The sequence below is a fragment of the Gavialis gangeticus genome, unplaced genomic scaffold (assembly GCF_001723915.1).
Source record: "Gavialis gangeticus isolate Ggan-Ray unplaced genomic scaffold, GavGan_comp1, whole genome shotgun sequence".
Lineage (NCBI taxonomy): Eukaryota > Metazoa > Chordata > Crocodylia > Gavialidae > Gavialis > Gavialis gangeticus.
In genome coordinates, this window is record NW_017729003.1 from 10,522,644 (window position 1) to 10,543,465 (window position 20,822).

The following is a 20,822-nucleotide window of genomic DNA, read 5'->3' on the forward strand; positions in this document are numbered from 1 at the left end:
TTCTTCCTCCCCAGGTGCATTAGCTCCCATGTCTTTCATTTAATGCTTCTTTTAAGTGATCCCACCCTTCTATTAGGTGATTCTATTGATGCATCCTAAAACTGCACTCACTTTTTGTGTGGCTGCATCACACTGCAGGCTCATAGTGAGTCTGTTATCTACCAAAACTCCCAAGTCCTTTTCCATAGTGCTGCCATCCAGCCAGGTGTCACACATTTTGTATTTGTGTTTTTGATTATTCTTCTTGAGATGAGCATTTTGCTTGCAGAAGGGCTGAGGAAGGTCTTTAAGTTCGTGCTTGACTATTCTTGCTTTATTACTCCATGGAACTTAAAATTGAGAATATGTAAAAAGCTGAGAAACTTGAATGAATACCAACAGATTTATCCAGTTCAGGTGCAGACTGCCTATTGCAATGCTAATATACATTACTAATGTGATTCAGGCTGGAGGGTCTGGACTGGGTGGTTAAGAGTTGAGGGAAAGCCATTCTCTGAACCCCAAAACAGCTTCAGTAAAAGGATTTTAAAGGGCCTGTTTTCCACAAGGATGCTCTAATGCCATGTGTTTGTCAATTAGCATCTTCTAGCAAAATTGGTATATTCCTGGGTAACAATCTACACTTGCTCTTTCTGTCTCTGCAGTAGTGCAGCAAAAGTATGTGAATGTATCTGAGAAACTGAAATACAGAATGGCCACTGGTCATTCGTGTCCGTGAGATTTAAATGCACTCATGCACACATGCATACACACACTGAATCAGATGCCAAGTCCTCAGCTGGTGTAAATTAGCATGTTAATATATGACTTCATTTGAACGATGACATTTTTGCTCAGCTGAGAGCCAGCCTTGCCTGTTTCGAAACTGGAAGGTAGTTTCATCATTTTCCAACTGTTCTTGAGGACAGGCAAATTCTGAGGGTAAACTACTTGACAGTGTTCCTTTTGAGGCATTTTTGTACTGTTAGTCCTGGCTACAGAGCAACTCAGTCCTCTTGTTCAAGGGTTGGCAACCTATTCAGATCCAGTCCACAGAGCTGTTTTATCCAGCTTATGAAGCCACAACTTCAGCTGTATTTTGACAACTGGGAGGCTTTGATGGTGTTTCTGCAGTGGGGGCCTTTGCCTGCATGGTGGCTTGGTGGCAGAAAGAAGTGGTGGTGGCTGGGTAGTGAGGAGAAGCAGCTGTGATGGTAGTGGCAGCATCAAGGATCCAGGTCAGAAGGGCAAGCCTGCCTCAGTCTGAACTGGATAATTTTGGTCTGCCACTCCTGAAGTATTTCCAACTCCTGCTCTTGTGGCAAAGTTGTAGGATTTGATCATTTTCCTGCCTGTTTAAACATGAAGCTGGGACAGTTTAAAAATATGAGACAATAGCCAGTCACATGACAGCAGAGGGGTATATCCTGCAATCATTAATAATAAGATGCAGTGAAATCAAGCCCCAAACCAGATTCAACCAAACCTGTGACTCAGGTCCTGGGAAGAGAAGATGTCTCTTTGTGCCATTGCATTGCTGGAAGTTGGGTGTGGACATTGCACCACCAGTGCAAAAGGATCATCCTAGTACGGGCCAGGGATCATCTTTCAATTATCCCTACCTTGCTGCCAGCACACAGGAGATAGATGTGGGGAGGGAGGCATGGTCAGGACACTTCTACATTTATCCAGCACTGCTGTAGATCCCCTCCACTCTTAAGCAACCAATATAATGTAGGGCAGCCCCAGCACCTGCTTATGAACTTAGATGTGTGCTGCTTGACTGTGGTTGAGGTCAGGACCTCAGTTAATGTTTATGAAGATTAATCTCTTTTTTGGGAGAGATTCTGTTATGAGGTTTTCTGAGTTCTGTGTTTGTGAGAGTGAAAAGTTCATTGCATTAGTAAGGAATGAGCAGAACAGAAGCAAGAGCTGTGTGAGCCCCCCACATTAAAGTTCTCCAGGTGAACCTCAGTCCTGGCCTTTATAGTCCTTTCCTGTGTGACTCCTGGGGCACACCCACACAGTGAATCCTGCTGTCCCATTTCTAGCTCTCTTCTGAAGAGAGGCTAGTTTTTACCTAATGGTCTATGAACAAATGGAGATGAGGAGGAAGCCAGCAGAACAACCTGACTTTCACATGTGACCTATGTCAGGACTTGGATTTGGCTTTCTGGAACTGATGGGGCCATTATTTTATTAACTCCATGCCATCCAAATCCCTTGAGACCTTTGTTTATTACTATGGCCGCTAGGCCTCGAATAGTTGTTCTCATGCGACCTTCGCCCTGGTGTTAGACGTAAGGCGCCTTACGGACTCATGTTGCAGACCGAGCAGATGTCTCCCCCTCGAGTCACCTCCCCCATTCTTGCATGCCACAACTTGTTGTTCCTCAGTAGGCGGGGTTGGTCATCAAGTGTACTCGTGGCCTGTGGTTTGCCCGGCGGTCATTCACGGGGCTTCACCACCCCTACACCCCGGCCTCATGCCTCCTTCAGCGCGTTGTCCTTCTGTTGGCCTCATCCTCTCTGGTAGGATAATGCCTCATGGCTTGGCGTCTAGATGCCTATGGCCAAGTTCACCTGTGTGAGCCTGCCCCTCGACCCTCCTTGCCTCCACCCCTTATTTCGGGGAAACACAAAAAAAAACGTCCGAGTCTCCTCCTTGGCCCTGTTCCTCCGGGATACCCACAATTTCCACTCTTCCCCTTCGCATGGGGCAACTAAATAAAACATACTAACAAAATACAGAATAATGAGCCACTTCCTGACGTGGCTGCACCCTGCTCCCTTACTATCCTTCCCCTGGCTCTAGCTGGGGGGCGGTGCTTTACTCCTGGCCCGTCGCCTCTGGGATTCACTCCTGTTCTCCCGTCAGCCCGGCTGGAACTGGTGGCAATACCGGCCCTGATTGTAAACCCCTCGGGGCTCTCCTGGGGTCTTCTCCCTCCGGCATGTCTTCCTCCTCACCCTGGTCATCCCAATACTCCCACCTGGGGTCTGCTCGGACTCTGGGTGCAGCTCTGGTTCTGTCCCTGTGGCCGGCATGCCTGTTGCTCCCTTGCTGTCCCGTGCGTGCTCCTGTTGGGGCGTTCTGCCCCACATGGCAAGTGTCTGCCCCCAGCTCATCAGGCTCCGTGGGTCCCGTGGGGAGGATCCTTTCCTCTCCCTGTGGCATCTGCAGTTCCCCTCTCGTGCTGCTTTCCCTCCTTCCCTCCGGGGCATTGGCCACCATTTTTATTTCTGCTGGCTGGCGTCTGAAGGTGACGTCACCGGCCAGCCTTAATTGAATGAAGAGGCGGCTGATGACCCGCGCGGGCTCTTCCTTTCGCTCCCGCTGTGCTGCATCTCCTGCTGCTGGTAGGTACCCCTCATTACTTCTTTCCCTGGGACATAACCCTCCCCGCCAGCTGCTTTGTGGTAGTTCCGCGAGACGTGTACTTTCGTTACCTGTGGTCATATGAGGGGGCCGACACCCTTGCCGATCGATGCCTCGTCTTGAGCTCTCATCACATCTAGACAAGAAGTCAGCCATTATGTTGTCGTTCCTGGGACGGTATATTATATGGAACTTATTATATGGAACTTAAAAGGTTGCAATGCCAATGCCCACCTCATTATTCGTGGATTATCAGTTTTGGCAGAGCTGAGCCATTTAAGGGGTGCATGGTCAGTGACAAGTGTAAACTTCCTCCCGAGTAAGTAATAACAAAAGTGCTCCACCACCCACCGGATAGCAAGGCATCCTCGTTTGATTGTCACATACCTAGTTTTGGCTGGCAGCAGTTTCTGACTTGCGTAGGCCATGGGTTGTTCCATGCCCGTGTCTTGTTGGGTCAGTACCGCCCCGATAGCAGTTTCAGAGGCGTCCGTCTGTAATGTAAAGGGTTTATCAAAATTAGGGGTGTGTATGATCACATCTTTGCATAGGACCTTTTTTAAGGCCCGAAAACTTTGTAACATCTCCCCCTTCTGGTTTGACCCCTTTAGGGCCTCTGATAGAGGTGATGCTATTTTCGAGAATTGTGGGACGAATCTACGATAGTAATTCACCAGGCCCAGGAAGGATCGTAACTGTTTGAGCGTTTGCAGGGCCTGAAAGGTGTGGATAGCTTTGACCTTATCCTCCAAAGTTCGGATGGTCCCTTGTCCCATGAGGAACCCTAGGTACTTTGTGTGTCTGTGAGCGATCACGCACTTGCGGGGGGTCGCAGTCAAACCTGCCCTTCTTAATTCGGTCAATACGGCTCTGAGGGCTTGTTGGTGCTGGCCCCGTGATTGCATGAATACGACAATGTCGTTGATGTACGCCACCGCATATTCTGTGTGCAGCACCAGAATGCACTCCATTAGCTGTTGGAAGGTGGCGGTGGCCTTGTGCAGTCCAAACGGCATCTTCACAAACTCATATAGACCCTAGGGTGTTCCAAAGGCCGTTTTGGGGCGGTCGCGCGGCCGCATGGGGATCTGCCAATATCCCTTGGCTAGGTCTAAGATAGTTATGAACTGAGCTGCCCCAATTCGTTCCACTAATTCCATTACATGAGGCATGGGGAAGGCATCGAATGTAGCTATTTCGTTTAACCTTCGGTAATCCACACAAAGCCTTAAGGTCCCATCTGGCTTCCGTACCGGAACTTCACCAAGGGCTTCGGGAGGGCTTAATGACACTGAGTGCCTGCATCTTTTCCACCTCTTTACATACCTCTTCTGTTAGATGATGGGGTATTGGCCGCCACTGATCCTGCATAATTGCGCCTGGGAGTGTATGGATGGAGTGGTATGTGTCTCTTACCCATCCGGGATCCTCTGAAAATACCTCCTTAAATTCCTCAAGGAGGTTCCGCGTTTCTATGTTTTGTGTTGCAGTTAGCTCATCACTTACGCGGGTCCTTCAAGGGTTCTGGGACCCCCGGGCCTGTTTTGACTTCTTGAGGTCCAAGGTCATCTGCCGTCTGTTCCATGAACGCAGCCCACCCTTCAGGTTGTTGCCATTCCTGTAACAGATTAATGTGGTAAATCTGTCTCATTCGCTGGTGACCTGGGCAGCAAACCTTGTAGTCAACCGGGCCGACTTTTAGTAGAATTTTGAATGGCCCTTGCCACTGGGTTAGCAGTTTGCTATGTGAGGTGGGTAACAGAACCAGCACCTTCTGCCCTGGTTGAAACTCCTGTTCCTTTGAGTGTGAATCATACTTTTCTTTCTGTCGTTGCTGGGCCTGTCACAAATTGTCTGAAGCCAGCTGTCTTGCACTCTGGACACAGCGTTGGAATGCTTGTTGATATCTTGATGGGTTGGAGACAACCGTAGGGCCACGTTCCCAATCTTCTCGGAAGATCTGCAACAAGCCCCATGGTTGGTGGCCTAATACGAGTTCAAAAGGAGAATACGCTAGAGACTCCGATGGGGCATCCCTGAGCATGAACAAGGCCAGTGGGAGCATCAGATCCCAATGTCGTGGGTCACCCTGTATGCATCATCTCAACACCTTCTTCAGGGTCCCATTTAATCGCTCTACTAATCCATTGGTCTGGGGGTGATTAACGGACGTTCACAAATGTTTGATCTGCAGGGTTTGACACACCCCCTGTAGGACTTCAGACATAAAGTTCCGCCCCGGTCCATCAGAATCTCATGCGAAATCCCCATGCGAGCTATCCACTTCACCAACTCCTCCGCAGTCCGAGGAGCCATTACAGACCTTAAGGGCACCGCGTCGGGGTATCTAGTTGCATAATCCACAAACACCAGGATATACTGGTACCCACTACTGCTGCGAGGTAGTGGCCCAACGATGTCCATGGCAATTCATGAAAAGTGCAGGTCGATTACGGGCATTGGTCTCATCGGGGCTCGGGGTGGCCAGTCTTCCCTTGCCTTTTGGTACACGGGGCACCCTGCGCATCGACAGGCCATGTCTTCTCTCATCCTTGGCCAGAAAAACCACCAGGATATCTTGTCCGTGGTTTGATCCCTCCCCATATGACTGTGAGAAAGAGAAAGAGTCGCAGGGCTTCAAAACACAAGGGCTAAACAAAGGCTCAGTGGCCCCAGGTCCACAGCCCCAAAAAGCCCGGCAGAAATCGCCTTTACCCAGGTGTTTCTGGAGAGGAGGGGCAGGGAGCTCCAATGCCGGTATAAAGAAGAGCCCAGAACAGGCAAGGAGGTAGAGTGTAAATCAGAAGGAGGAGGAGGAACGAGCTGACACTTGCTGCAGGGAACTCTGAGAACGACGTGGAGAGCCAGTAGGAGATTCTTGCAGAGAGTAAGCCTCACAGAGGGAACTTAAAGCAAGGACTGCTGACCCAGCGGGGCTTAGAACTGTTTGTTACCATGCCGGGAGCTGGTGGATCGGGCAGAGTTTTGTACTGTAAAGTACCTAATAGAGGGGCATTATAGAGTTGTGGTACCGTAAAGTCCCTAAAAGTGGCACAAGCCAAAATGGTGTCACTGATGGACCTAATGTGATAAGGGGAATCATGACAACCTCAACAGGAGGCTCAGAGAGAGCCACCAAAGAGAGGAAAGGGGCAGAAAAGAGGGACTGACCTCACGAAAGTCAATTTTATTTGTTCTCGGCTAAAAGTAGCCGGAACAATAACCCAGGCCAGGAGTGCCTGGTTTTGTTTTCTTGTTTTCCTGTTTTTGTTTGGAATGGAGGTCACGTTGAAAGACCAACTGGCTGATCAGATCACGGTGGAACGGGCGAGGGTGTAGGGGTGGTGGAGCCCTCAGGAACGTAGGACCTTCTCGGGACCACGGTGGGACGACTAATGGGACTACGCACCCAGGTACTGAACCAACTCCTTTAACACCAAGTTGTGGCAGGTGAAACGTGGGTGTGTAGAGCTCCAATTAGAAAACATATCACTTGAGTCGACTGGCAGGTGGTGTCCTACAGCTCTGCAAGTAGTGGACATACTTGACAATGACCCCCGACCGGATTGGCGTGTGCCAATTGCCACACCGCCTTCCAAAAGCAAGAGGGCACCACTAGTTGTACTCTGTCTTCCTTATCCACCCCGCCAGGTTGGACCCGATACAAGAGGTTGTGTCTTACCTCAAAATGAATTCTGGGGTTGGAGACTGATGCAGGCTGTTGAGAATCACCTCCCGCCTGTGTCCACAGTTCCTGTAGTTCGGGATTTTCTTCCTGCGCTTGCCGGAACTGTTGGGCTACTGGCAATGTCTTGGAGGTCCGCCACAGCATCCCCATCTCCCTCATTCCATCCCTCTCCTTCCTCTGAGTCACCGAGCCACCCCTCTCGCATCCTTAAGGCTCTGTGAACTACCTCGACATCTTGCACCCAATCCATGACATTGTATAGTGGAGCCCAGTCTCAGCCCAGGAGCATGTTGCATGCTAGATGGGGCTCAAGGCCCACCAACAACTCCCCTTGGTTTTCCATAACTCTGAGATTCGCCCACACTCGACGTATTTTCTGCGTTTCCCCATGAAGGCAAGACACCCTTACCAGCTCCACCCAACAATCAGGGATATCTTTCAAAAGGTTGGCCTTAACCAGCGACTGAGTGCAACCGGAATCTAACACAGCCCACACCGGGTGCCCCTCGATCCAGGCCCTTACTACCAGGCGTCCCCATACCGGGCTCTCACTCCCTGCTCCAAACCTACAATCCAGGGGCTCCCACTGAACGGACTCCTTAGGGGACTCGACCACCCCTCGTGAGGGGCCATGTGATCGCCACCTCTCAGAGGCACGCCCTGGACACTCCCACGCAAAGTGTCCCATCTGGCCACAGTGGTAGCATACCATATCCTCCCCAGGGGCCTATAGCTGGTTTTCTGTCGCTCCGCCTCTCTTGTCACCGGCACCGGTGGCGTGGTCCCGCATTTCTCTCATGGGTAGTGCAACTCTGAGGCTGCGAAAGCCTCAGCCAGCTTCAGTGCTTCATCACAGGACTCCGGGGAGTGCTAGCGGATCCAGTGCTGTGTCCTCTCTTCCAAATCGTTCACGAATTGTTCCAACACGATTTTATCCACGAGGATTGCAAGCGTACACGTCACCAGATTGATCCATTTCCCAAAGAGATCCTGGAGTCGTTGGAGTAACAACCGCGGTCACCTCTCCTCCACCCCCTTCTTGGACCGGAAGAGTCGCTGGTAGTGTTCTGGGCTGATCTAAGGTGATAGAGAATAGCGGCTTTGACTGCTTTATAGTCTTAAGCTTCCTCCTGGGTCAAGGCATCTTGGGCATTTTGAAGGCCGACAGGCCGTGCCGCATCAAATCTTGCTGCTGTTCCAATATTTGCTGCTGCGAACCCATAATCTGTGTCAAGGCCTGCAGGTTCTGTCCCAATAGGTCTGCCAGGGCCATCTCGGCAGGTTGCATATCTGCTGGGTGGTCCCCACCTGCGCCCCCCGAAGCGTTCCCGGCCAATGCACCAATCTGTGGCTGCCGGGCCTTGAATAGTCGTTCTCATGTGACTTTTGCTCTGGTGTTAGACATAAGGCGCCTTACGGACTCATGTTGCAGACTGAGCAGATGTCTCCCCCTCGAGTCACCTCCCCCATTTTCTCCTGTCACGACTTGTTGTTCCTCAGTAGGCGGGGTTGGTCATCGAGTGTACTCAGTGGCCCGTGGTTCACCTGGCAGTCATTCACAGGGTGTGCCTGTTGTTCCCTCGCCATCCTGTGCGTGCTTCTGTTGGGGCGGTCTGCCCCGCATGGCCAGCATCTGCCCCCAGCTCATCGGGCTCTGCGGGTCCCATGGGGAGGATCCTTTCCTCTCCCTGTGGTGGCTGCAGCTCCCCTCTCGTGCTGCTCTCCCTCCTTCCCTCCATGGCATCAACCGCCATTTTTATTTCCGCCGGCCAGTGTCTGAAGCTGATGCCACTGGCCGGCCTTAATTGAATGAAGAGGCGGCTGACGAGCTGAGTGGGCTCTTCCTTCCACCCCTGCTGTGCTGTATCTCCTGCTGCCGGTAGGTACCCCTCGTTACTTCTTTCCCTGGGACAATTACGTTAAGATTTTCTTACCTCATGGTTGTCAATGTCTTTCACATTCATCTCACCAGTGACAGTGGGAAAAATGATTTCCAGACCATGGTGCTCCCATGATGTTAGAGCTGTTCTCAGATAAAGCTGGATGACTATGAAGAGGCAGGTGGTCAGGTAATGCATGTTTTTCCTTCTGTTCCAGTGGTGTTTCAAGGGTCACTGCATCTGGAAGACTTCAGAACAGCCTTACAGCCAGGATGGCAGCTGGAGTTCCTGGTCCAAGTTTGGTTCCTGCTCTAGGACATGTGGGGGTGGGGTCCGCTCCCGCAGCAGGAGCTGCAACAACCCACCGTAAGTTCGGCCTTCTGGTGATTCTTTTGGTCACTGTAAAATTGTAACTGGCAGAGAACAGGAAGCTCCTTCTCCTTCCTTCAGGAGGATAGTCACAAGGAAAGAAAGAGTTCCTCTGTGAAGTTGAGGAAGCCAGAAAGAGGGAGTACCATGTGTAGACACCACAGTACGTCACAACATTAAATGGACATTCCATTTTCCAGGGACTTGCACCTTTGAGGCACCTATACATGTGCCAGATATCTGCTCTGATGCGTGCTAATTGATTGAGTTTGATTAATTGAGCTAACTGATTAATCGAACAGACTTAATTAATCGAGTTTGTTGGAGTGTGCTAATTAGCATGCTCCAGCAGCCTCTGGTTCATGTGTATTCAGCATTTCCACACTTCAAAATGGTGGTGTCATCATTCTGAAGAGTGGGGATGCTGAATACATATGACGCTGCAGGCTCTTTATAGTGGCTCTTGAAGCCACTCTAATTAAAGCCACCCCCTTCCCCTTTCACCCCATAGCATATGTAGATGCTCTAGGCAGTCTGCTTGATTATCTTGGGTTGGCTGAGTTCAGTGGTAGATGTTAGCATGAGATTTAAAAATGAATCTAAGGGAGTTGGACTTCCAACTCCCATTGGATTAGAGCTCTGAATTTTCGGTTTTTGTTAAATAGCCCCTCTGTAGTCTGTTAGTTTTAATGCAGAGCTACCTGCCCTTCTCCTGCACATGTAATCCAGCTGGGCTGGACCCCCTCCTCCTTCCAGCAGAGCACTTGCTTTAAAGAAGCACCGTCAAGGCATACTGGCTTCAAAGAGATTAAACACAATCTCTTGTCTTGGTGATCTGATAATAGCAGCTGGCAGTCATAGGAACACATGTGCAATTTTTCCCACTTCTTTGCTCAGCAGGCAGAGGACAGGAATGTGAGATGTTCACAGAGACCCTCACACTAGCATAAAGTAGTTATTGGTCAACGACTTTCAGTGCTGATTTTATTTCTTTAATGACTTACAAAAAATAAGCGCATGTGCGTCTGTGTCCTTGAATGTGTTGGTAGTCTGTTCTGGATTAAGGGCAAGTCCAGATGTTAAAAGTGACTGGTGCTCTATGGAGGCCTGTAGGCATTGCTGTATGAATTAATGAGTTCTTATACTGTTGTAGATCTCTGGTTCTGTTGGGTTGTATCAGGCTTGAATGCCTCTTTCTGAAATACTCAAAATGATTCTTTTCCCACTGGATTTATTCTGTAGACCAGCTTATGGTGGGCGAAATTGCCCCGGATCTACTTATGAGTACCAGATCTGCAATACTGAAGAGTGCCGTGGACCGTATGAGGATTTCCGTGCCCAACAGTGCTCCAAGCGCAACTCTTACTATACCCATCAGAACTCCAAGCACACCTGGCTTCCCTATGAGCATCACGATGGTGAGTGGAGATGGCCCAATTTGCCAGGCAGTGCTAGTGCCAAGCAGTCAATGAACTGACTCACGTTTGTTTTGTGGGCTTTGAAGGTAGCTAAGTCCAAGCTATCTTTGGATGAGGCTGGTAGTTTGTGCCACATGTGATGGTGTTTTTGGTAATATAGACTGCAGAACCTGGATACTGTCATTTGGTTTCCCCTGTGAGAGCTGATCACAAGCATCTAAAATACATCAAGAAAATGCTCTTTGCATAGCGTGTGATGTATAGCAGGGAAATAAAGACCACTGAATATAGAGCCAGGGGAGTCAGTGGAAAAAGGGTTTTCAAATAGAGAGACCATATGCCATTGGCATAAGTTACCCATAAGTTACTTCGGCTTATACCAGGATTGCAACTGGCACAGACAGGCCAACAGCATAAGGAAACTATAACTAGCACTCTGACATCTCCTCCATTCTTTTCTATCAGTCAGGTCTTGAAAGAAAGAAGAGAATCTGCTTTTCTTATTAAATGTAAATATATCTGCCCACACTTTTAAAAATAATTTTTATCACTCCAGCAGGCCCAACTCTCATTGAATAAAGGCAACAAGTGACCCTATAATTCCAGCTGTTTTGATGGATTTTCAGTTGTGAGAATACACAAATTGATTGGAATAAAACTGTCATCCTCATATTGAGGGATTGCTGACAACAGAATCAAAGCAACTTTGCAAGTGTGTCCATGGCAGAACGTGGTCTTTCATTCACCCTCCTAATTGTTTCACATTCAAGAAAGTCTGACTTGCGCAGACACATCCTCCATGATTGTTCATTTCCTGGCACCTCCAGAGTCACACTTCCATAAGTGTGCTGCTAGAATACATAGCATTAAATAGTAAATATAGGAAGTCATTATACATAATAAAAAGATAGGCAGGTCTTGAAAACATCCCAAATGTATTCAAGATTGGAAGTTCACCCACTTGAAGTAGGGTTTTATTTATTGATTCTAAAGAATTGCTACAAGCATGGGCTCCTCAATATCTTTTGCTGTTGTTGCAGATGCTCAGAAGTGTGAGCTGATTTGTCAGTCTGAGGGAACAGGAGATGTGGTATTCATGAACCAAGTTGTTCACGATGGTACCAGATGCAGCTACAGAGACCCCTACAGTGTGTGTGTCCGGGGAGAGTGTGTGGTATGTTGCTAAATACTAAGTCTACTGATTTTTCAATTTTACTTGTCTTCTATCCAAATAAGAGTGCTTGGGCAAGGCAAAGACGAGGAGTACACACATTTCTTGAAGTCAGTGGAAACTTAAAAAAAATTTACACTTACCATAGACTTTTCATTGGAGTTCTATAAGCTGATGCACTAACTGAAACAAAATAAAGGAAAAGGTCAGATATGCTGTTACTTAAACGGGCTCGCTTAGCACTCAGCCTGGTAGAGAAGCTGTGTGTGCATGTGTGTCTGTCTTTTATCCAGAAGAAAATGAGTATGTTGGTGCATGGGCTGAGGCATCTATCTGAGGTGGGAATCAAAACTGAACAATTCATCCCTGAAGACTTCTACTGAGGGAAGAAAGGAGAAGGAGTGCCAGGTTGGGGGGTCAAATGAAGCGGAGGCCAGAGTGCAGCCTTCATGAGAATGACTCAACAGCTGGTAGAAACCTATGTGGTTTCTCCTGGAAAGTTGCTATCTACTTTAACCCACCCACGCACCTTCTCTCACCCTCATCTATGTTGTAGCTGTACAACATAGCTAAAGCCCAAAAATAGCTTTAAGGTGTGATGCCTGCCATGTATTCTGAATCTCCCTGTACATGTGACCCTATTTCTTGTATTTCTTTCCCTCTCTGGTGACAGCATGTCGGGTGTGACAAAGAAATTGGCTCTCTGAAGCAGGATGACAAGTGTGGTGTTTGTGGGGGTGACAATTCCCACTGTCGGACAGTGAAAGGGACTTTGGTTAAAACTCCTAAGGAGCCAGGTAAGAATACATCCCCAGAGTACAGGAAGTGGACTGTTTAAATATGTATTAGCATGTAAGAAATGTAGCATGTTGGGGGGCAAGCATCTGTCCTTCGCTGGGCCTTCATAAAGCTAGCATTCCTATTTTGAAATCCAGATTTACACTGGTGTAGGTGAAAGCACAGTTTGGCCCTACACATACAAGTGCAAATGAATCTTATCATTTTGCATTATTTATTTAGCATTTAGCATAATCCAGTATCCATAGTCATGGACCAGACCTGCCTGTGGTAGGCACTAGACAAACAGAGCAGACAGACAGAAAGGGGAAATGGCTGCTGAACTACAGCTTGCTACCCAGAAATGCTACTTACTGCAGTCTTGGAGTGCTGTCTAATGCTGCTCCTGTTACTTATTAGGGCATTTAATATTGGTCTCATAATTTACGTTTAAAAAAGAAAGAAATCTAGCTCTTTGTTTTACTCTGCAGACATTTGGCAAACTATTTTAAAGCCCTGCATCATTTGACATCTAAGCGCTGGGAATGTATTCAAATGGTCAGTGTCCATTGGTCCCATCCTCAGCTGATATCAGTTGACATGCCTTTAATGATTTTACTGGATCCCCACCTGTTGAAGCCAGTTGGTTATGGCCCATTGCATGTGCCCCAGTGACAAGTCTCAGCAGTGCCCAGTAACCATTTTGCTACTCAGTTAAAGATGCTGTTTATAATATCTGCTTCTTTCTGCCTGTCTGTTATCTGTCTGTTTATGATGATTCAAGCAGTTACTATAACCAGGCTAGACCAGTGTAGCACACTGTCTTTGGAGTTTCCTGGGATGGCCACTTGGAAGTTGCAGCACTTACATCACACGGTAGATTACCTGCTGTACAGTACAGATAGCAAGGTGAAATGCATGCCTGTGGTGCAGTGAGGAGGAATCTTGGCAGTAGCTGCAATCTGTAGGCACATCTGAGCTAGTTTTAATTTAGCCAGTGTTGATAACAGCAGCACTGAAGCATCAGCCTTTGCATGTCAGCCTAGACCAGCAGCCAGAATTGTCCATCCCCCAACAGAGCCTGTACCTCGGTAGGTAAGACCAGCTCCACAGCATTTTTCTTGCAGCAGCAGCTGGTGCATAGACACATCAGTGCTGCTTCTCCTCTAAGAGCAAGAGCTGGGGTAGGCAGAGCATGTGGTGGCTGCAGTAGCAGCAACAGCAGACACCAGGGAATGGGTAAGACTCCTGTACATATCCCTGCCCTCGGAACGATTCCCCCTGCAAGCCCATTCTCCTGCAGGGTTTGCCCAGGGCACAAAACCTGCTTGTTTGGCCACTAGCAGCAGCTGTATTTAGCTGACAGTGAGAGACAGCTAGTTCTGAGGTTGTTTTTGTAAACCAATCTGAACCTCATACTTGCCAGTTTCAGGGGTTTTACTGACAGAGAGTGGTGGCATCTCTGTAGAGGAACTCTGACCTTTCAAATAAAACACTGTGAAGGAAGTGAAAAAAAGGGTAGAGAGTTTTGCTTAGAATGCCATATATAAGAGCATTCAGAATGCGGTCTATGTGGAAATAATGTGCCTTTCTCTGTCTAATCTCTTGCAGGGTTCAGGGTTAGGAGTAAGGTACAAAAGGAATCAGGGGTTCTAGAAGCAAACGATGCAGCCTGACACAGAGAAGTCATAGAGGGTGTTGACAGAAGTGATGTTTTGTTGCTTGATTGGTCCCCTGAAACACTTTACAGTCATGCCCTGGAAGAAGTGCAGAGCTGCAGAGCCCTTTAAAAGTGCTCGATTGTGCGACAGTCTGAATCCTCATTACATGTTGCATGATTGAGTGCTTTTAAAGCACTCTGCAGCCCTGAGCTTTTGTCAAGGCATGCCTGTAGAGTGCTTCATTACATGAGGGTTTAGATGAAGGTGCTTCAAAGGTGTGAAGCTAGGGGAGAGAGTCTGCAGACATGCAGCTGCTCCAAACTGGAGCTCAGTCCCCAAAACTCCCCAGATCCAACAGTGAGTGTCACTGTAACTCATGTGGTGCCAGAGTGGTGCCAGAGTGGAGCTGTGCGTCTGTCAGCATTCAGAAAGTAGAGAACCTAACCAGGGGATGAGAAGGATCATGTAAGTGTGGCAGACTTACAGATACAGCCCCACAGCCGGGGCTCAGAGAATCTTCATTGTGAGTGGTGGAGCCCATCCACCAATCAGGTAACACTGGGAAGGGGCTTGCCCTGCCCCTGCTGGGTATGGGGGGGAATGAGGGTGGGAGAGAGCGGAGAACCCAGGGCCTGGTTGTAGCCTGCTCTTTGCAGGTCAGATAACATTTTGGGGTGGAGTCTCCGGAGTGAATAAATGAGCTCCGTGCCCAGCACATGAGAGACGGGTCAAGGGGTGGAGAAGAGGACGGGCTAAGAAGAGCTGGTGTGAGCTGGCTAGCGGGCAGAACCAGTGCTCTGAAGAGCCTGAAAACGCCTCTTCATGAGTGGAAATGGCGAGTGGCTGTGTCCCCAGCTGCACTGCAGGGAACACGGTGTTGGTACGCTGCTCTGTGCCTGGAGCCCATACCCTGGGAGCTGCATGAGGCAGCTGAGGTCTGCAAAGCCCTGGTGAGCGGCCGGGACCTTGTGCACGCAGCGGTGCATGAAGCTCGAGACCCTGGGAGTAGCCTGAGGTGGCTCGGGTCTGCAATCCCTGACAAATGGCCAGGGAACTCGGTGCAGGCAACGCTGCATAGAGGGTCTGGGAGACGGATTGAGCCCTGGTGCTGCGCGAAGCGGCCTGGGCCTCCAACCCCCAGCAGAAGGTAGAGTCCTCAGTGCACAGGACGATGCACAGGGGCACCTGTGAGCGGCAGCCCAAGGGAGCCTGTGGCCTGGGAGGCCTCTCCCGTGAGAAGCAACTTGGCCAAGGGGACAAGGACCACCCATCCAGGCCCTGGAGTCATGAGTTGTTGGGGAAGGGATTTCCACAGGGGAGGGGATCTACCCCACCTGTGGGACAGTTTATCTCTGGGGAAGCTTGATCTAATTTGTTGTTGAGGTGCCTTATATTTTGTGGGAGAGTGCCTCCTCGTCTGTGACACTGCGCCTTATATTTTGTGGACATTTTAACTTTGTATATTAGTACTTCAATAGAGTGTAAGTTTAAACTTCTTAAGGGACACTGCTGGGACCCCTTCCCTGATGGTTATACATACTTTCCATATATATTTGTGTTATGACTGCTGTTTAATTGTATTTCTATGCACTCACCTGTATTTACCTGTTGTTTGTCTATTCTAAATCCACTGTTCATCAACACATTGTTTGGGGCTACCTAAAGGGTGTAATCTTTCAGCCTTTATCTGTAGGACATAGTATTATATGATAATTGTATATCTGTGTGTGTGTGTGTGTGTATCTCTATATACCTGTGTGTCTGTGTTTATTAATAGCAATTATCTTAATTCTTGTATATATTAATAAATCTGTATATAGTTGAATACCTCTTGTTCTGGCTTGACTTTATAGGGAGTAGAGGGATCTGGCCTCCATGTTGCAGGTCCCTCTTGCAGCACTCTTGCCTGCTGTCCATCCCTTCTATCTGAAGAGGGGAGTACAGTACTTGGGTGTACCCAGGTTCCATAATGCTGTGGGAGACTAGGATTATTGCTTAGAGAATGATAGCAAACGGTCTGTGTCACTGGAAGAGGAGTTAGGAGACTGTGGGACAAGTCTTGAAGAAGGTTCAGGGGTAGAAACCAAGAGAAAAGCATAATGGGAGGACTGAAAAGCCTCATTTCCAAGTAGGCATCAGCTTAGATTCCAAATATTGGATGCTTGTCTGAATGGACTCTGAATATTTTGAATTTGACTCTTTGCTAATAAAATCACAGATTATCTGCTATCTCGGCAAACAGTCCCTTAATGCTTCACTGTATTCATGACCTGGAGAAGCAAAGTGGGGCTGCCTTGCAAATGCAGAGTTATCTAAACTAACCTGTTATCAACCATAAAAGCACAAGCCAAAAGTACCAACTAAAACACACTCCTCCCTATCCTTCTCTCACTGAAGTATCAAAGCATGTTGGGAGCATTCCACAGGATTCAGACCTTATTGCTGTGCTGCTGGTTTTTAGACTGCTTCTCTTTCTTTTATTTTTCAGTGGGTGTTTTGAAAATGTTTGAGATTCCAGCTGGGGCCAGGCACATTCAGATAGAAGAGATGGAGCCTGCATCCCATAACATTGGTGAGCACTGACTGGTCACAGAATGCAAACAGGCCAAGAGGCAGGGAATGTTAGTCAGCCTTGTCTCATTTTGTTTAAGTAAAGAAACTTTAAAGGTCAAATGGTCTAAACTAGGTGAGTAGGTCATGCTTTCAAAGTGGGTGTGGGAGTGCTAAGAGCCAATTGTATTGTACTGTACATGCACAACATTTAGAATTATATCCGGAATGGGCTAACTGAGTGCAAAAGGCTTATTTACTGCTCAGTTCCTACTTGAGTGATAAGTAGGTCTCGTTCAAGGCTTTCTTGTATGTAAGTCAGGCAGCCCACAGACAGTTTTGCCAAGTGCACTATGACTGTTGATCTCTTCTGAAAAGAAGCCCAGGAATGGAGTAGTAGAGGACATTGAAGGATTAATTGTATTGGCAAAGCTTTACGGGTACCCAGGAATGGAGTAGCAAGGTGGAGTTCCTGTTAGAACTGAGGTATGTTGGCTGGGGCCAAAGGGCAAGGAATTGGCACGTGGTTTGCCATCTTGGCATTAGGTGGTGCTTCTGTTCCTGCACGTTCATGAACACTAACAACAAGGTGAAAAATGAGAGCATAACATGAAGTCTTGGGGCCATATCTTTGGGACTAGACTTTCTGAGGCCTTCCTGAGCCTAGCACAGCTCAGGAATGGATGGAGTGTTATGGGGTGACTTTAACACCCAACCTATCCCAGTCAATCCTACAGCTGCAGGGCACCACTAAGCCTGTTTTGAGACCATCTAAGAACAACCTGATTGTGAGCATAGTAACTAGGAATGCCCCCTAAGGGACTATTATGTCAGATGGAGGCTGGCTGGACAAAGTAGCTTTCCCTATCTTAGGAGGAATAGGGGAAGGCTTAAGAGCTGCTGTGCTGGCCATAATTAACTTGGGGTTAGTTGAATCAGATTTACGGATCCTTTTTAGTATTATTGTAGGGCAGCTGGCTATTTTTCTAGTTATTAGAGATACTTACAAAGGTAATCTGTCTTTGTATCATGTTCTGGATGGGAGGTGTGGTTGGGGGAGGAAATGAGATCATGAGAAAGAGGGCATTAAGAGGAAGTAGCTGTTCCCCTACCTTTTGATTAGCAAATCACCTTTCTTCCTACTGCATCACCCTTCTTTACCAGTGAGTCTGGCAAATAGAGCTTTCCTTTTGTGCCTTTATGATGATAAGGTATTTAGCAGAATTCATAGTTTCATTGGAAACTGACAGGCTGCGCTATGAGTGCTTCTGCTATGGCTTCAAACTTGTCACCTCAGGGGTGTCAACCATGTGCCTTAGCACCTATGCCACCTCAGTTCCCAACAACTAGAGTTGAGCCTGTGCAAACCCTTACCAAAAATTCATACAATGGTCCTCTATGTGAGGATATATTCCCAAAAGCCTTCCTTTTCATGTGAAATCTCTTTTGGCCACAGGAAAAATGGGGTTGTGTTCTTTCTGCTTAGGAGCCCGTTATTTCAAAGAATGAGGGGATTGGTATTTAAGCAAAGTAGTTGGAAAATGTGGACACCAGCCCTAGATGCATGCACCAATCCATTCAATAGGATGTACCCATGCTGTTTCATCAGTCGGTGCCCACAGTCTTATTTTCTGCACTTCAGAGACAAAGGCCCAGAGGAGGTATTTTTCTAAGGAAGCATAAGAGATCACTTCTTTTTTCTCCAAGGACTCTGTGCTGGTCATCTGCTAAGACACTTTGCTTCTTAGCAGCAGAACACCCTGCTTATTCAACTTTGCACACTCCACAGCTTTGCCAGTACACATCATCCTTGACCTACCCCATGCCCCCTTTTTAAGCGTTGATGCACAGATATTGCCAAGGCTGCCAGAGTGGTTTTGTGATGGAGACACTGCTCTTTCAGTTACCACTTAATCAAGTATTTAAATGCAGGTGATTTTCTATAAAAGACCTAACAACAGGTTAACCTGTGGCTGTTAAATTCCCCTAGATTATGCTACCAATTCATTCAACTGTTCCTGAAAGACATTGGCATGATAAAATTACTTTGTGACTCTGTTTTCTAGCTGTTAAGAACCAAGCCACTGGTAACTTCATCCTAAATGCCAAGGGAAAAGAAGCCAAAAGCAAAACCTTCCTTGAGATGGGCTTGGAATGGGAATACACCATAGAGAATGGCAAAGAGACCTTGAAAAGTAGTGGGCCCCTACATGAAGCCATCAGTGTTCTGGTGAGTCCAACTGGCTTGTCTTTAGGGCAATAATGGCTGACCATCATGCAGTGTCACAGAATACACAATACTAAAATGTTAGAAAAGTCCAATATAAAAGTTAGAAAGAATAGGAACATTTTATAATGAATAGGTATATTTTTTAAAAAGTGAAATTTAAATAAGAATAATAATAGTGGACTAGTATGGAATGTGCCAGGGTAGACCAAAGGTATGCTCCTCAGGTACCTCAAGGATTTTGAGCTTGGGTCTGATAGTGTATCAAAGGACACAACCGCCTCCTGGTATACACCTCATTTTGGCTTATGTAAGGCTTACAAGGAATTAAACATGTAAGTTCTCTGTGCATTCATGGATGAATGGTCCCCCCTACCCTGGCAATACGCATTCACTTTTTGGTAAAGAGTTTTACAAGCAACCCTTGTGTTCTAGAGTTTTAGTTAAAATTCCTATTTATTCAGATAAGGGGGAAGGTTACATGTGTGGAGTATAGCAAGTAAATAATTTGCTGTTCTATGGGCATTTGCTTTATGCACCTGTGAAAGAACTCCCTTCCAGCCTTCTCATTTTTGGGGTTGTTTGTTCCCCTCTTCTCTCTATCTCTCTCTGCCCTGCGTCTACCAACTGGTTGCTAGGTAACCACCTGGTTGCTAGGGGATCCCCTAGGGAGGGGGGATTCACCTCTCACTGTAGCCAGGTGTATTGTAAAACTTCCTGTCTTTGGCCTGGGAGGGTGGCCCTGAGGCAGTGGTCCTTCCTCAAGGTGAGAGTGGACATTACTCAAACCCACCGGTCAGCATCAGTAATGCTGAGAAGATACCTGATGTTGGTTGGGTCCAAGTGGTGAGGTCAAGAGGGCTATTTAAGAGAGTCCCTCCAGGAAGAAGGCAGACAGACATTTTAAAGACACACACAAAGAAGCATGGACCTCCACAGCTCTCTCATACTCTGCATGTGGATGTGAGTAACTTACCAGGAACCTAACTAGGAACTTAGTTTAATGTACTCTAGTTGCATATCAAAAGGCTACCAAGATGCTTTTGTTTGCTCAGGGTTATTCTTTTGCTACTTCTCTGACTTGTACCCCTCCCCATGCCTACCCTTTCTATCCAATAAAACTATAAAGCTGTCCCTTATAGCCAGCCTTGTTGTTGTACATGTTTGAGAGGGGTTGGGCAGGCCTTCTTGCTCCCTTTACTCGGCTGACTAAGGGAGGCCTCAGGCTATAAGAAGCACCCAGATATATCCTGCTGGGGTTAAGCAACCCCTAAGTCTACAGGGTCTGTTTGTCCTGGGTGGCACAAGGCCCAGACAAAGACCTGAGTCTGGGTGGTGGCAACGATACCCCAGGCTTGAGGGTGTGCTCCAGGAAGGGGGTCGGCCAGACCTAGGCACCCCAGGGGAGGCACTGGAAGGTTGGTTTTTGGTGGGGTGCAGTGAGGTGGGTGGCTCAGCGCAGGAGCGTCCCCTACTGGCCTGCCACAGTGTCAAGAGGTAGAACATAAAGTATATTGGGTATATATTGTGTATATTGTGCATTTTATCATCCTTCTGATCATTTTGGATGAAAGATTTCAATTGGATCAGGATTTTTTCATATCAGCTCTTTTTTTTTCTTTTTTTCTGCTATTCTGGTTTAATTTCTTTCTTTTACTTTCTTTTCCATTACTTTTTTATGCTATGTATCTGTGTGCTAAATTATTATATTTCTTGTTTGTTT

The 20,822-nt window shown here is 47.6% G+C and overlaps 1 protein-coding gene across 3 annotated transcripts in view; it reads left to right on the forward strand.

Moving 5' to 3' along the window:
* The window catches only part of ADAMTS14 (ADAM metallopeptidase with thrombospondin type 1 motif 14), a 168,317-nt gene that overhangs the window by 125,245 nt on the left and 22,250 nt on the right, over positions 1-20,822 (forward strand). For all 3 annotated transcript variants that reach the window (XM_019507809.1, XM_019507810.1, XM_019507811.1), the window contains exons 11-16: positions 9,144-9,292; positions 10,538-10,713; positions 11,754-11,887; positions 12,558-12,681; positions 16,811-16,894; positions 18,939-19,102. In XM_019507809.1, the coding sequence (XP_019363354.1) occupies positions 9,144-9,292; positions 10,538-10,713; positions 11,754-11,887; positions 12,558-12,681; positions 16,811-16,894; positions 18,939-19,102 (831 nt within the window). The remainder of the gene's footprint in view (positions 1-9,143; positions 9,293-10,537; positions 10,714-11,753; positions 11,888-12,557; positions 12,682-16,810; positions 16,895-18,938; positions 19,103-20,822) is intronic.